This window comes from Alnus glutinosa, chromosome 11, assembly GCF_958979055.1.
Source record: "Alnus glutinosa chromosome 11, dhAlnGlut1.1, whole genome shotgun sequence".
In the NCBI taxonomy this organism is placed as follows: Eukaryota; Viridiplantae; Streptophyta; class Magnoliopsida; order Fagales; family Betulaceae; genus Alnus; species Alnus glutinosa.
In genome coordinates, this window is record NC_084896.1 from 15292014 (window position 1) to 15307405 (window position 15392).

Sequence of the window (15392 nt, forward strand, 5' to 3'; positions counted from 1 at the left end):
CATAGGTATTACATGCATTAATTTTAAAAGAAATTAGACATATTAGTAATACCACAAGGTATCACAAAATAGTGAAGAAAGAAACCATAAAAGTAAGCTGAAAAATCATATTACTCTCTTAAGATTGTTTATACTTCTCTCTCTCTAGGGTTTGAAACATCTTGAATTGTAAAATCAAAAGCATCCTGAAGCGACATTCAAGAGAAGAACGGAGTACTGTTGAAGTACATAATTTTATTTTCTTTTATTTTTTTGAAGGACTCTACTTTCTTTAATTTTTTTTTTTTTTTGGTATTTTGGAGATTGAATTTGGCATTAATCTCTCCCTCTCTCTCTCGTTTGGTTCTTTGAAATTGAGATTTGGAGAGATTTTACTGCTTGCCCCTTCTTAATTCGTTAGTGTGAAAAAAGAAGCACAAAAAAAAATCAAATCAAATTATCAGCCCCACCCTCCCACTTAATTGTATTGAACTTACATTTCTTTTTAGCTATTTAACACTCTGCTATGATCCGGGCGGAGCTAGCTTGAGAGCCCCAAGCTCCAAAGTTTTCCAAAAAAATAAAAAATTTCTTAATAAAAAATTTAAAACTTTATCCCTAAATTTTTTATTTTTTCAAGTTTTGCCCCCCAATTTTTTTTTTTCAATTTTGCCCCCCCAAATATGGCTATGAAATCAAACCACGCCCACGTTTTCAATTCAAAATGAAAAAGGATATGACGTCTTCTTCTTTCTTTTTTTTTTCAAAAGCTTGTCTTTCAACCTGTCCCTGTGAAGGGGGATGAGATAAAAATTGTATTGAGGTGGGACGAATACATATATATTGCAAACCATGCACGTCAAAATGCTATTTAAATGAGATTCTTAAAAAAATTCGTCCCCCTACCCTACAACCTACTTATGCCCCTGTGCGAACAGATTTTAACCGACCGCATTTACAATCCGCAACTATCCGTTATATGCTCATGTAAATGCAGTTAGTAAAATCACTATCCACATATATGAATAATGGTTTTAGGGAATACAGATAGGGTTAATAACTGCATCTGCATGCCCTTTATATATAAGAAATATACAAAATGATGTTTTCGATTATGTATAGGTTATGTTTACATTAGTTTGGTTGGTTGCGTTGCTTTCTCGTATAACACTTGGGCAAAATTGCAAAAGTAAATTGAAATCAATATACTTTTTTAAAGATTGGGGCTTAAATAAATTAAAACAAGCCTAAAACACTCAAAGTCAGCTTAAATTACTTTCAAAATCGTTTAAAATATACCTTAATAGAGACCCAAAGAAGGCCCAAAAGGCCAATTACCTAATATGCGGATATCGGATAATAATTTTATTTAATAACAGCGCGAATGCAGTTAGTAAAAACATAATACGGATGGAGATATCTAAAAGTGATTCTGCATTTTGCGAATATGATTGCGGATATTACTTATAACCGCATTCGCATGTACACTATTAATATCAATTGATTTGATAGTATTTTAATACTTATACACTACAATATTATATATATATATATATATATACACATGCGAGCTAGCTAACGAGTTGAGCTTTCATATATGAGTATTTCTTGTTTAATAATTGAACATAATTTTGAGTTCACTGTCAGCTCATTTATTAAACGAACCAAGACTGAATCGAGTCTATCCAAGTTGCTTTCGCGAGCAGCTTTGTTCGTTTAACAGCCGTAAGAGTACATTATAATCGTCATTAAATTCGAAGGGAAATGGCCTACATTTATAACTGTAATGCGTATGTGGTTCCGGGCATGCTACATAATGCTTGATTTTGAGCAAGACAACAATTAACTCTTTCACAACAATATTATTATGCAATTTTCCTCTTCCCTCCTTAACCCATCTTATACTGAAGAATTGAGAAACAATTCCTAAAATCACGAATTAATCATACAACAAATTAAAAACTAGACAAAAAGTGTGCGACATTTTATGCTCAACCTTGAAGTGTAAAGAAAAAGGTCAATCACAATTGGCGAAATCAATAGCCTCCCCTTCAATATCAGTAATCAAACAGAAAAAACATTTAATTATGCTTTCTAACTCAGACAATTACAAAACATAAGAAAATCTTCCTCAAAATCACAATTGACCAAAGCAGCCAATACTCTTTCTGTCTCCCGCATGGGTAATCAAACATAGATAATGGGCATTTATGCTTTCCAACTCCTAGTAAAAAGAGATATCTAAACTACAAAACAGAGGAAAATCTTTCCGAAGAGCCTTACTGCCTTTAAAGACACATTCTGCTGTATGAAAACTTAGACACACCAGTGTGTGGATCAGCCTGAAAGCAAGTGCTGCCTCTCTAACTTGATTGCTACTCAGGCATAAATCAGCTCATAACTTTCTTGCTGTGAAGCTAGTGAGATTCCTCACTCCTTGATGGTGCTTGATTTTGTCTTCTTATTTATGCTCTTCCTCTCTTCTTCAACTAAACGGATAGGATAGAACTCTCGAGAGAATGATACAGGACTCTTTAGAGTTACATAAGCCTTCTTGTAATCTGGTTTTGCAATCAAGCGGCCCCCTCTCATCTTCTTCTTTCCTTTCATATTTAGCGTCCGTACCTTTTCAACTTCGTAAGAATATACTGATTCTAGAACCTTTTTGATCTCGGGCTGTCCATTAGGAGCATAGATGGTCAGTTCTGTTTGTTTGTTTGTTTGTTTGTTTGTTATAAAGTAGTACTACTGTAGTAGCATAAACAAAAACAGGTTAGACAAGAAAAATGGATAACTGAGACTAATTAGAGACAGAATTTGAACAATGGAGGTGACAGAAGAATGCCTTGTAAAGTACCTTTGATGCAGAAGGGATGGTTTTGATTGAAATATCTCTGACATTGTTTAAAGAAGGTGGCATGATAAACTCAATAGGGTGATATGGGAAATGAATACCCTTCTCCATCTTTTGTTGCTGATAATCTACTCTCTGCAGACAACAGAGTTTCTTTTGTTAGATGATGGGATGGTAGAAGATGCTTACACATCTATCCCAATAATGATAACAAAGCTCTACTGACTATTTAGTAATGAAGTTATGACTCATTACTATAAACTGGCACAATAATCTTTTGGAATATCTAATTCAATAGGTTTAGAACATAGAGAGCTTTAATCAAATTCCCATTCTGTGAATGAAGTTTGCAATTGAAGATCACAAATAGTAATTTTAGAAGTTCAAATTGACTTCTTTAATGCATCGAGGGCTAAACAAACTCCACTTTGATGATGTTGTCTCGTGATTTTTGACGGTAAAGAAATTTATAGCCACTCAATAGCTGATTAAACAAGAAAAGGGTAGGAACAAATTGCTAGAACTTGGTAACTGAATGGTGAAGTTTGTATTGAACTTGAAATATTTGTACCAATTTCTTCTACATGGATTTAGAGATCACCAAAATTTTCTAGAAAAGCTGAACTCTTTTTCAACAGGCTAACTTTTAGGTTTCACTTGAGAAAAGATATCCATGATTTTCAGAATTTGTTTTTTATCGTAGTTCTCAATTTTTTTTTTCAAAAAAAGAAGTAATCGAAGAAAATATTTTTGAAGATAGATGAGAGAAAAAATTTCACTAAGATCAACTAAGTTCAAAGACTCCAAGCTAAAAAAAAATAAAAAATTGTACTCCCTAAAGCACAAGACATTTATATATATAAGGATAAGGTCCTGTAGATAATATGTAAACTATAACTCAATTACACCATAATGTGTGTGTGTGCGTATATATGAATGAACCGAGAGAGATAGAGAGAGATTTTTATGAATGAGATTTATTATCCACAAGAAGAAATAGCGCAGTGTACACAGGCTAAAACAGTAACAAAAGCAATCAGAAAAAACGTACAGCTAATTGCTGCAGAAACAGACAACTGGCAAACTCAGAGTATCTAGCTCTTAAAACAGTGGAAACAAGTTTATAGCAACAAACTAGAAACTAGTTTTTGTTTTTGATAAGTAAGAAACCAATCTCATTAAAAAGCGTAAGGCGCCCCTTAGTACATTAGAAGTATACAAAGGAAACACCTAATTAAAAAGAGAAAAACGAGCAAGAAAATCATCAAAACTAAACGACAAATCAGAAACTAGTAACTCAATAGTTGCAGGGGAATTGGCCACATTTCACAAATCTTTCTGTTGCTAGCCCATAATTGGTTGGAAAAAGCTTCCTTAGCTTTAGGTCTACTTCCATGAATTCTAGAGTTCTTGTATCCAAACATGACCGATGTAAGCTGCGGCTGCCTAAGCCATCTTGATAAGCACAACAGTAATTAGCTATTCCACAAGGATTCCAACTTCCTCTTCCAATTCTTAATGGGCCACTCTATGTTGTCATTCTGATAGGATCCAAGGGGTTCTATCAATGGAAATAAGAAAATCAATACAAAAACAAAAGAGAAATGGGTGATCTCTTTGAGGGAATTGGGCCCACAAAATTGCTCAAGCAAAGAGTGTTATTTCTTGATGATCCGCCCTACGGCATCTACAGCTTATTTATAGGAGCAAATCAAGCTCAATATGGAAATTGAAAAGGTGTAACAATCAAGCAAAGCATAATTATTTATGTTAGGAAATAAGCGTGGCGATCAAGCATAAGGGAAATCAGAGGAAGATTGGGGAAGGTTGGAGAATCCTATCACATTCCAAAACTTCCAAGTGATGGTAATTCTAGCTATTCCGCAATGATCTTCAGGACACTACCCAGATTCATTTTAAAAAGCTACAATTATACTAGAGATGGTCCCTACTTTCAGTGCAGCTGTACAACAGATAAAAGAACAACCACCGGTATATCCCCATTTCAGTTGTTTTTCTTTGCTCAACATAAATTACTTTGAACATACAGTCATCAACTTTACCGTTATAAATGGCAGCAACCAACCCTACCAGAAACATATTATTGGAGACTTCGTTCCGAAGTCACCAAAATTTGCAGAACGCGTTCTAAATACATTCTTGTCCGATGGTGTATAGTTTGTTAAAGGGTAAGAGGAAAGAGAAGGGGTGCAGCATGGCGAAACAATATCAGTAAATAAAAAATAAAAAATAAAAAATAAAAAAAAATAAAAAAAAAACTACTTGGATTCAGATACGAAACAGTGCATCCCAAAATTGAAAACCAAATACAGGGTAAAGCAACATTTTCATTTACTTTTTTTTCTTTTTTCTTTTTTTTTTTAAAAAAATAATAATAATAAAATTAGTTTGTTTTCTCCGTAAACAAGCAGAGGGTACAGTTCCCCTCTCCATGTATTGCTTAGAAAACAAAAGAAAACAGAGGGTACAGCAATTTAATCAATCAGAGGGAAGAGGCACCGAAGAAGATACCTTTGCTGCTTTGCACATGCAACGGGAAGAGAGAGAGAGAGAGGGTTTAAGCAAAACACCGAATCAATGTTGTCAATATAACGTGTTTCCAAACAGTGGGCTGACCCCCGTTGAAGATCTTAGACGTCCATGGTCATTTGCTTATACAAGTTTTCTTTAGGAAAGTGCAGCACCGAATCAAGACATGATTTCTTTCCAGGATAGGGACCGAAACACAGACGTATTCAGTGAGGATTGGAAGCTGAAACCCTATGATTTAGTTTATATATTTGTTCTTTTCTCTTGTAAGAAAAAACGCGGAGAAGGCGCAAAATTCTGGAGCAGTTCTTGAACGGTGCATTATTTCTTTTTGTCTTTTAGAGCAGTTCCTGAGCTTGCACGTTATCTTTTGTAAATTATGCTATTTTTTTTTTTTTTATGTATTAAATTGAAGGTAGTATGTTATTTTTTGTCATAAGATGTTAAAGTTTTCAATTAAGGTTGAAGATAAATTATCACCATCAATTAGACTTATATTCTTGTTATTTTATTTTATTTTATACAATTCTGATGTTTATCAAAATATTGTTTAAGTCCAATTTAATTAATTGATTTATGTCTTTTAATTGAATGTTGTGATGATTATTTGTTAAAAGTTGGATATTTGATGTGTTTCAACCGATGAACATATCAAATCATTCGATTGAAAGTGGATATCTATTGTAATTAGTTTTCAACTTATAAGGTTGAAGATAAATCCTCACCATCAATTAGACTCACATTCTTGTTATTTTATTTTATACAATTCTGATGTTTATCAAAATATTGTTTAATCCAATTTAATTAATTGATTTATGTCTTTTAATTGAATGTTGTGATGATTATTTGTTAAAAGTTGGATATTTGATGTGTTTCAACCGATGAATATATCAAATCATTCGATTGAAAGTGGATATCTATTGTAATTTGTTTATCAAATGGATACAGTGAATGATTTGATTTGTTTAATGGTTGGATTCATTGAATGATTTAATATGTTTTTTTTTACTAAACCTTGACCAATGTATAAGGCTTATTTGTTTATCGGTTGTATGAGTAAAATACAAGAATGTGTTGTTTGATTTGATGATGTGGATTCTGAAAACCTTAATGCTTTCCATCAATTGTTTTTATTCAGTTTTATTTAGTTTATTATTTTGCACGACAAAATCCCAAAAATTCGGAACTAAGTTAAAATATGATTAGTTTAATGCTCCGTTTGTTTCGACGTAAAATGGTTTCTGTCGTAAAATATTTTCGACGAAATCAATTTCAAAAGAAATTATTTTCTCGAAAATATTTTTCGGCGTTTGGTTCGCACGAAAAAATTACGAAAAGGGAAAATGCAACTGTCGCCGGAATCCGGCGACGACCGGTCGCCGTCGCCGGAATCCGGCGAACATGTTTGGCCGGATCCGGCCAAAATTGCCGGATTCCGGCAGGACACCTCCGGGACCGGTCAGATCCGGCCTGATCCGGTCATTTTGGCCGGATCTCGGCAGGATCAGTGGCCGGATCCGGTCAGATCCCGCCGGATTCCGGCCATTTGGGCCAGATCCGGCCGGATCAGTAGCCGGATCCGGTCAGATCCCGCCGGATTCCGTCCATTTGGGCCAGATCCGGCCGGATCAGTAGCCGAATCCGGTCAGATTCCGCCGGATTCCGGCCATTTTGGCCGGATCCGGCGGGGTCAGTGGCCGGATCCGGTCAGATCCGGCCGGATCCCGGCCATTTCGGCCAGATCCGGCCGGATCAGTGGCCGGATCCGGTCAGATCAGGCCGGGTTCCGGCAGGTTTCTGTCCATGGCCGGATTCCGACGACCGGCGGTGTTCCGGCAACCGGATTCCGGCGGCTGGCGGTATTCCGGCAGCCGGCAGGATTCCGGTGGTCGGATTCCGACGCCGGCATTATTCCAGTGACTTGATGATGCCGGATACCGGTGCTGCCTATTTTCGAACGATCGACTATTGTAGGATTTAGACAGTCAGATATCAAACGTGCGTGTAAGGACGAAGAATATAATTTTGGAAAACGATTTACGGTTTTAAAAACCGTAAATCGTTTTCCAAAACTTAAAGAAGGTTTTACGGTCAAACCGAAAATGATTTTCGTTGACCGTTATTTTCGCCCCTACCAAACACCGTAAAATACCGAAATCATTTTCCGGAAATCATTTTACGCCGAAACAAACGGAGCATAAATAGAAAATGATTTTTACAACGCACTTCCCTATGGATTCGACCACGTACTTGTACACACATCATATTGCATACAATTTGTGCGATTGCGAGTACTTTAAAAGTCACAAGAAGTTTTTGCCGACGTTGCCGGAGAATTTGTTGATTTTTGACAATTGATTTTTGTTTAAATTGATTTTATTTTTCTACTAATTTAGGTAGATTTTTGTTTCATTTTTCTTCTTGTAATTTTTGTTTATTTTTATTTGTTTCTGCTTTATTGTCTAACAAAAGAGAAAAAAGAAAAAAATGGAGTTCTTTTTTATTTTTGGTTTCTTTTCGGTTTTGTTTCAACTGTTTCCGCAAATCAAGCACACGAGCAGTAAAGCATTCGCACCTACGCTTGAGCGCATCTCACCGGAGCCCAAGTGCATTTTTTTTTTGCTAGTATTTTGTTTCTATTTCTACATTATTTTCTTCTTCTTCTTTTTCTTTTCTTTTTTGTTTGTTTGTTTGTTTTTTTTTGTTTTTTTGTTTTTTTTTTTTTGTTTTTTTTTTTTTGTTTTTTTTTAAGTTTTGATTAGTTAGTTTAATTGAGCACTTGTTGTTTTGTGTATGCTTGGTAAGATATCCTTGAACTTTAGAGTTGATACCTTTAGATCCTGAATTAAAAATGACTCTTAGGAGAAAGTGAAAAGCACCTGTTGAGAGAGAGAAATTGTTGAGATGGGAGATAACCAACCTTAGAATGATCAGCCTAGGGGTGAGAATGAGCAGCCGAGAGCTGAAATCGTGGATTATACTAGATCACTTAGGGATTTGTGTGCACCGTGGTGATGAACTCTCCTTCGTGCATAGTATTGCCACTTACTTTGATCTAAAACCTCATGTCATCCAACTCCTACCCTCATTTCATGGTTTAGATCTTGAAAATCCTTACAACCATGTAAAGAAGTTCAAAGATATCGATGCCACATTCAAGTTCCATAACTTCTTTGAGGAGTCGATCCACCTTAGACTTTTCTCTTTCTCTCTTCACGATAAAGCCAAGGCATGGTTGGACTCAAACATGCCCGGGTCTATTACATCTTAGGAAAGTTTGTTGAGTAAGTTCTATAATAAGTTTTTCCCGATGTCCAAAGTGAATGAGTACCGAAAAGAGATAAGTTCTTTCACTTAAGAGGAGGATGAGAAGTTTTTAGAAAGTTGGGAAAGGTTTAAAGAGTTATTGATAAAATGCCCTCTACATGGATATGAGAAATGGAGACTCGTTCAATTCTTCTACCAAGGATTGACTCAATCCAATCGTAGTATGATCAAGTCAATGAATGGAGGAGAATTTTTTAGCTTGACGGGGGATGAAGCTTACATGACTTTGGATAAGTTGTCCGACAACTCGCAGCAATGGGATTTTTCAAGTTGTTGGGATAAATCCACATGTATCCTCAAGAAATGAGGCATCTATGAGGTTAAGGAAGACACAAATTTGAGGATGAAGATAGACATCCTCACAAGGAAGGTTGATGCTATCGCAATAGGTCAGTCCATCAATCCTGTCAACACATTCAATGGTGATAGCTATTTCATCTATGCTAGCCCTATTCACTTAGCACAGAATTGTCCATCTTTACCGACTTTTGTCGAGTGCCCGATGAAACAAGTGAACGCTTCAATGATTATAGGAAGCAAGCAAATGGACCATTCTTTGAGACTTACAAACCTGGGTGGGGGAACTACCCTAAATTTTCTTGGACGCAGAACCAACCTATGAATCAGGGAGGGGCCCCTCCTCATGCCCAAAATCAATACCCTCCCGGATTTCATCAACCGGCTCATAATCATGGTTGCTCGGCTTAGCCAGCATCGACATACCAAGCACCCACTCAAGTGTTGGGAATTAGATTGTAAAAACAATATTGCGCATCGGAAAATAAAATTCCTAAATCCAGAAACGAACTTCATGAAGAACAAGCGAAGAACAATGTTATTTTAAAATAAACTGCAAATTAGAAACACTTACTTGAACGTGTTTAAAAATAAACTTCCACTTCTTGGCTATATGGGCAAGATTAAGCTCCTTGCTCCTCGACGAAGAACGTGTGATGAACTTTCAAATCTTCTTACCAATGATTGATGATAACCAAGAGTGTGAGCTCTTAATTTGCTCTTCAAAATATTAAACTTATTCTCGAGAGTTAACTTAAGAATATTAGTTCTTAGTTTAAAGTTAACTTAAGAATATTAATTCTTAGTTTAAAACTAGAGAACTATTAGCAAAATTGCTTACCTTTGAAGAGCTACAAACATATCTATTTATAGGCTCAGAATGCTAGGAGACTGGGAGACGCAAGCAATGTATGGCAAGCTGTAAAATGAAGCTCTAGATAGACTAGAACTCCAAGTGGTGGACAGCTAGGCTAGGATTTATCCTAGCCTTCCACAACATCAAAAGTGACGCATGGGTTAGGGATAAGCTCCCTAGCCCATGCGTCCTATACTTGCTCCTGGGCTTGGGTTTTATCCCAATGCTCAATCTCCTATTGCATCAAATGCATAGTTTCTCTCTAGTCTATGTTTTTAATTAAATAAAAACAACTAGCCCATTAAATAAAAAGCCTGATTTAGTTAAATTAAATCAGCTTGATGAGGGACCTAAAGAAAAGAAAAGAAAAGAAAAGAAAAGAAAAGAAAAAAAAAACTAGCCAAAATAGTTCCGACTCTTCCAATCACTATTTAATTACAATTGATTCCACTAAATAATTGTAATTGCACTCTAGTTTATATTTTTTATTTAACAACTAATCCTTTAAATTTACTTAATTTTGACTTTTGATTCCTCCATGAAATATTCCGTAGCAAAATTAAAGCCAAGATATTGCCATTTAATTCTCTACCTCTCTTTCCTTGAGTTCCTTGATTTTATATATTATTCTCGTACTCGTGAAATCTCTATCACATATACTTTGTATTTTAGTATCTCATACCAAAATGCTCCGGCCAGAGACTTAGAATAATCCATACTATAAAATCAACCTCAAGGGAAAATTTCTTATCCTTTTAATAAAGGACTTGGATTCCTTCTTGAAAAAAGCTTTCTCACAATGTTAATTGCGATCACACAACACATTGAGTATTTTGACCATCAATTTGATCTCACCCATTAATGCATCAAAGTGATTTACAACTAACATTTGAGTACACAATCTTTTCAAGATTTAGAATCAATATCATAAGTAATATTGAGAGTATGAACTTTTCCTTTTGACAGTATTTTCATGGAAAAACAAATCCCAAGGTCCGTTTAGAGCATAACACCTACATATCAACCCAAAGCCTCCAATTTCGTATGATTAAGATAAATCGCAAAGATTCGATGTGTAATGGTCTTGATAACTGGAATGCCCAATTCCATTACCAGTTGCGAACTATCTATAAGCTTAAGACTACAAGGATTATGAACTAAGATCTTGTGTGATAACTCTTTACTCACATCATAGACCATATTCAATGTAATCCAATGGACCTTACATGTATAGCAATAATATATTTATATATATATATACCATTTATAGAAATGTAATCTAATGCAATTAGAGTTTTGGACACCAGTTCCAACATTCTGCCACTTGTCCTTGATTCCAATTGGACACTTATCTGTAATCTTTATTCACAAAATAAAACATCTAATGTTTTATCAAAGCAAGTAACTAGTGAACAAGATATAACAAAACTTAGTCACAATAGAATCATACCACGTCATTACCTCCTTAAGAGACTCTCCCTAAGAGACATCTTCTCACTTGAGATAACTATTGCATTTCTATGAGTTGCAAAACATTCTTGGTCCAGTCTGGAGTTAACAACCCTCTTGTTGCTATATCTCTCTAACTAACTGACTTACCTACAAAAGTAACCACCTTTACTTTTTAGGCAAACCTATGTGAGACTTGTCAATAATCCATTCATCCTATGTCTAGATTTTGACTACTAATGGTACTCCTACATCATCATTAATGATTATGGTCTTATCAATTCTATGTATTACCATTTTACTTCATATCTTACGCACTCATGGCTATATCCAAGTCTTTGATATAACGTTCGACTTCTTAGATCAAAACATGATATTCCAATTCTTGGATGCATGCATAAGTTCATCAAAGTACTTTTGCATCTAGCATATTACATGGTTCTAGATCCTTGCTAAAACATTTGTCTGACTGTATCATTCAGATACTTCTGTCATGGTGGTTACCTTAAAATAATCAACCTTAGACTTAATCTTGAATAAAGGTCAAGCATGGTTATAGGTAAAGAATTTTCTCATAGTAGACCCATTTCTTTCTGAGAAACATTCTTTACCACCATTGCTTCGAAGGTTTTATCCTTCCTTTCTATTCAACCTTTACTTGTAAACTCAATTACAACATTTGAGTTTTAATGCCGTTAGTCTCCTCTACAAGTAGTTAGACTTGGTTGGAATACTAACTAGATTTTACATAGCCTTGATCTATTTATCCACATCAAAATAACTATTCCATTGTATTCTTTGGGATATGATTCATCTAATGAATCTCAACTCCCACTATAATATGGTTAGTACTTCAGATTTGTAAATTGATAAGTGTTGAATGTTACACATTCAATCTCCTTAATTTACATAAGTTAAGCTCTTAGTTTTGTTATAGTTTGATGTTTTGTATTGTTTTTATGTTTTCTTGTGTTTTACAAGTTTTGGAAGAAAATCTATCAAATTCCAAGATTATAACGAAGTCGGCAAACTCACTTTTGAAAAGATTCAACTCCAAATCAATTTTGAGTTTAAGAAAAGAGAAGTAGGCAAAAATTTGTTATTTTGGAAAGAATCCAGAATGAGCACATCTTTGTAATTTAATCATAACTTTTGGTTCAAGTATCAGATTGTGACAAAATTGGTGGTGATGAAAAGATAAGACAACATTCAATAAATATGCCTGAAATAGGTATTTCCTAATTCAGACGTTTACTATGCCAAAATTGCCCCATAATAAAGGACCGCAAATCTGTACGAATTTGGAATCAATTTCCTACTTTGATTGAAATTTCAGAAAAGGAAAAGACTTGTACTTATTCTATTTAAACTAGGAGACCTATTTACGATTTTCTAGGATTACTAGGGTTTTTAGAGCTTCTTTAATCCATATAAATAGGCCTCTAACCTTTGAAGAGAAGACACACAAGCTTTGGGAAGAAGAATTGAAGGCTACTGCAAGAAGAATTTTGGTTTTTCTTTCTTCCTTTATTTATTTTTTGTATGTATATAATTTTAGTCTATATTAGTTGTAACTAATACTTTAATTAAAGCTTGATTGAAGCCTTAATTATGTCTCGTTAAGGTTTTCAATTGGCGCTTTTGCTACAATTCATATATTGATGCTTAACTTGATTATTTTCTATTTTCTTGAATTCCTCTCATGTTTATGCTTGATCATCATATGCATGTGGTATGCATTTGTTATTTATGTCAATTTGGATGACCGAGTCCTGGGCATAATAAAGAAACAAAAGAACCCCATCACAATTAATCAACATAAAGACAACTAGAATAGATACCATATTCCAACTTGAGTGTGTTTACCGATTTCCATCGATTTATGCTTTCTTGAAGAACAACTTAGTAGATTCCATGCCTAACTCATGGTTTAGGAAAATCAATGGCTTTAAGAGCAGATACCATGCCCTTGTGGCCAGTAAACATTAAGTATCAAGTTATGATTGTAGCATTAGCATTGTGAATCTTAATTGAGTATGATTAGCGGTGGATATCGAAGCCCTACCTTATCTACTATTATATTTCTTCAATATTTTTGTTTATTCTCTTATTAGATCTTATTAATATTTTTATTTCATTTCACTAATCTTAATTATTTAGGAAAACTTTTTAAGTATAATTTACCAATCCTTGTGGGAATGATCTCGTATTTACCTACTATACTATTGTTTTGATATTGTACATTTGCGTTAAAATGTACAAATATTTATCTCTTTATTTAAGTAGATATTTGCATAAGTTTTTGGTGCCGTTGCTGGGGATTGTGTTAAATTGTTCTTTTAAAATTTTCCTTTTATTTTAGTTATTTCTATTTATGTTAATCTTAAAAAAAAAATCTTATCTGATTCTGAGTTCTTAGCTATAGAATTTTGAGTTTGATCTTACAATCAAGCCCACTCGTCTAGATTCCAATTCTCCAAGGTTGCATCTCCGGGCTGGTTGTAATCTTTTCTTTTAATTTTAATTTTTCATTTTTATTTCCCTTTTGTTCTTTTAATTTCTTTTTGTTATTTTATTCATGTGGGGAGATATTCCTACATCCCATGGATCATGTTCATATTGCTTTAATCCTTATCATCATGTTAGAGATTGTCGTGAAATGAGACAATTTTCTAACTATCATTATGAGCATATGAACACACCGTTCTCTAGACCAGGTAATGACTTCTACTCCGATTCCTATAAACCATCATGGAGCCAACAGTCTAATTTCTTGAGGCAAGTACTCAAAGGAAAAGGCATCTATGAAGTGAATGGCAATAATGGAGTTCAAACTCAGATGGCTACCATGGAGAGGAAACTGGATATGTTAGTGAAAGTCGTGACTACTCATAACATCTCTCCCATTCAACAGATTGCTCAAGTGGAGGTATGTGCCATTTGTTCTCATTTGTACCACACCACTGAGACTAGTCCCATGTTTTCATTTACAAATTAGGAGCAAGCAAACTATGTGGGCCAGGATAACTATCCTCCAAAGAACAATCCATACTCCAAAACTTTCAATGTAGGGTGGCGAACCCACCCCAATTTTTCATGGAGTAACACTCAGAATGTATAAAATCCCCAAGGGCAGCAAAGAAATTTCTAGCAGAGAAATAACTATCAAGCTCCACCACAAGTTGTCCAACCCAATCTAGAGCCAAAGAAGAATGACCTCGAAAGTGCTCTACTCCAATTTATGACTGCACAACAACAGACCAATGCTCAGACCAATTAAGGTATTCAAAAATTGGAGGCCACTACAAGTCAAGCTATCCAAAGATTGAAAACACAATTGGTGCAGTTGGCCAAAGAGTTAAGTAAGAGAAAAAGGGGCGAATTCCCGATGGAAGCTAACTGTGAACAAATCATCAACCACCTCAAAAGAAAAATAGAAGAAGAGCTTTAAAGTTAGTTGGTGGCTAATCCTAATGGATATTATGTGGAGGATTGGAGTTCTTCCTATCGTGAGCAAGCTATCACCACATTGAGGAGTGAAGAAGTGGTCGAAAATCAGGAGGAAGAAGGGAAAGAGGAGCGAATTGAGGTCACATATGATCTATATTGGGAAAAAGGCCAGGAAGTGAGCACTGAGGCTTCTTCAGCATCAACTCCTATTCCCGAATTACCAAGAGGCCATAAGAATAGTCTGTTAGAGCTATTAGACGAGCAAACTGAGGTCATCGAAGTAGAAAAACTCTCTAAGTATTCTCCTCATAGTATTTCAGTTCATGATTCCCTCTCGGATGAGAAACTGCTTGAGAATTCTCAGAGTGATTTACCCTGATCTGTGAACATTAGGAACTACCTTTCTATAGGTAGAATTCATTCTCTATGGTTCAAGAGAAGAAAAGATTGGTGCTTCAAGTTTAAACTCAAAAGCTACTAGCAAAAGCACTCGAGCAGTCCAAGAGCTCAAAAAATCTGCCCAGATTAGTGGTACTGAGGCCACTACATGCACTAAAAATCCATATACTTTAAAGAATTCTAGTTTTGTTTTTAATTATTGTTCATTTTATTTTGGTTAATTTCAGCTTT

The 15392-nt window shown here is 35.0% G+C and overlaps 1 protein-coding gene across 1 annotated transcript; it reads right to left on the reverse strand.

Annotated features, from left to right (window-relative positions):
- Window positions 1-2006: 2006 nt before the first annotated feature.
- On the reverse strand, window positions 2007-5669 carry LOC133880888 (uncharacterized). The gene is made up of 3 exons (XM_062319845.1): window positions 5366-5669; window positions 2837-2968; window positions 2007-2655 (listed from the first exon to the last, which is right to left on the reverse strand). Exons 1-3 carry the CDS (start codon window positions 5381-5383, stop codon window positions 2410-2412), a joined length of 396 nt encoding a protein of 131 aa, XP_062175829.1. The 5' UTR covers window positions 5384-5669; the 3' UTR covers window positions 2007-2409.
- Between the last annotated feature and the right edge of the window lie 9723 nt (window positions 5670-15392).

Bases quoted from the DNA above. Each gene is read 5' to 3' on its own strand.
- LOC133880888 (XM_062319845.1), bottom strand. The intron at 2,656-2,836 runs GTACTTTACAAG...CCTAATGGACAG, and splicing joins CCATCCCTTCTGCATCAAAG to CCCGAGATCAAAAAGGTTCT.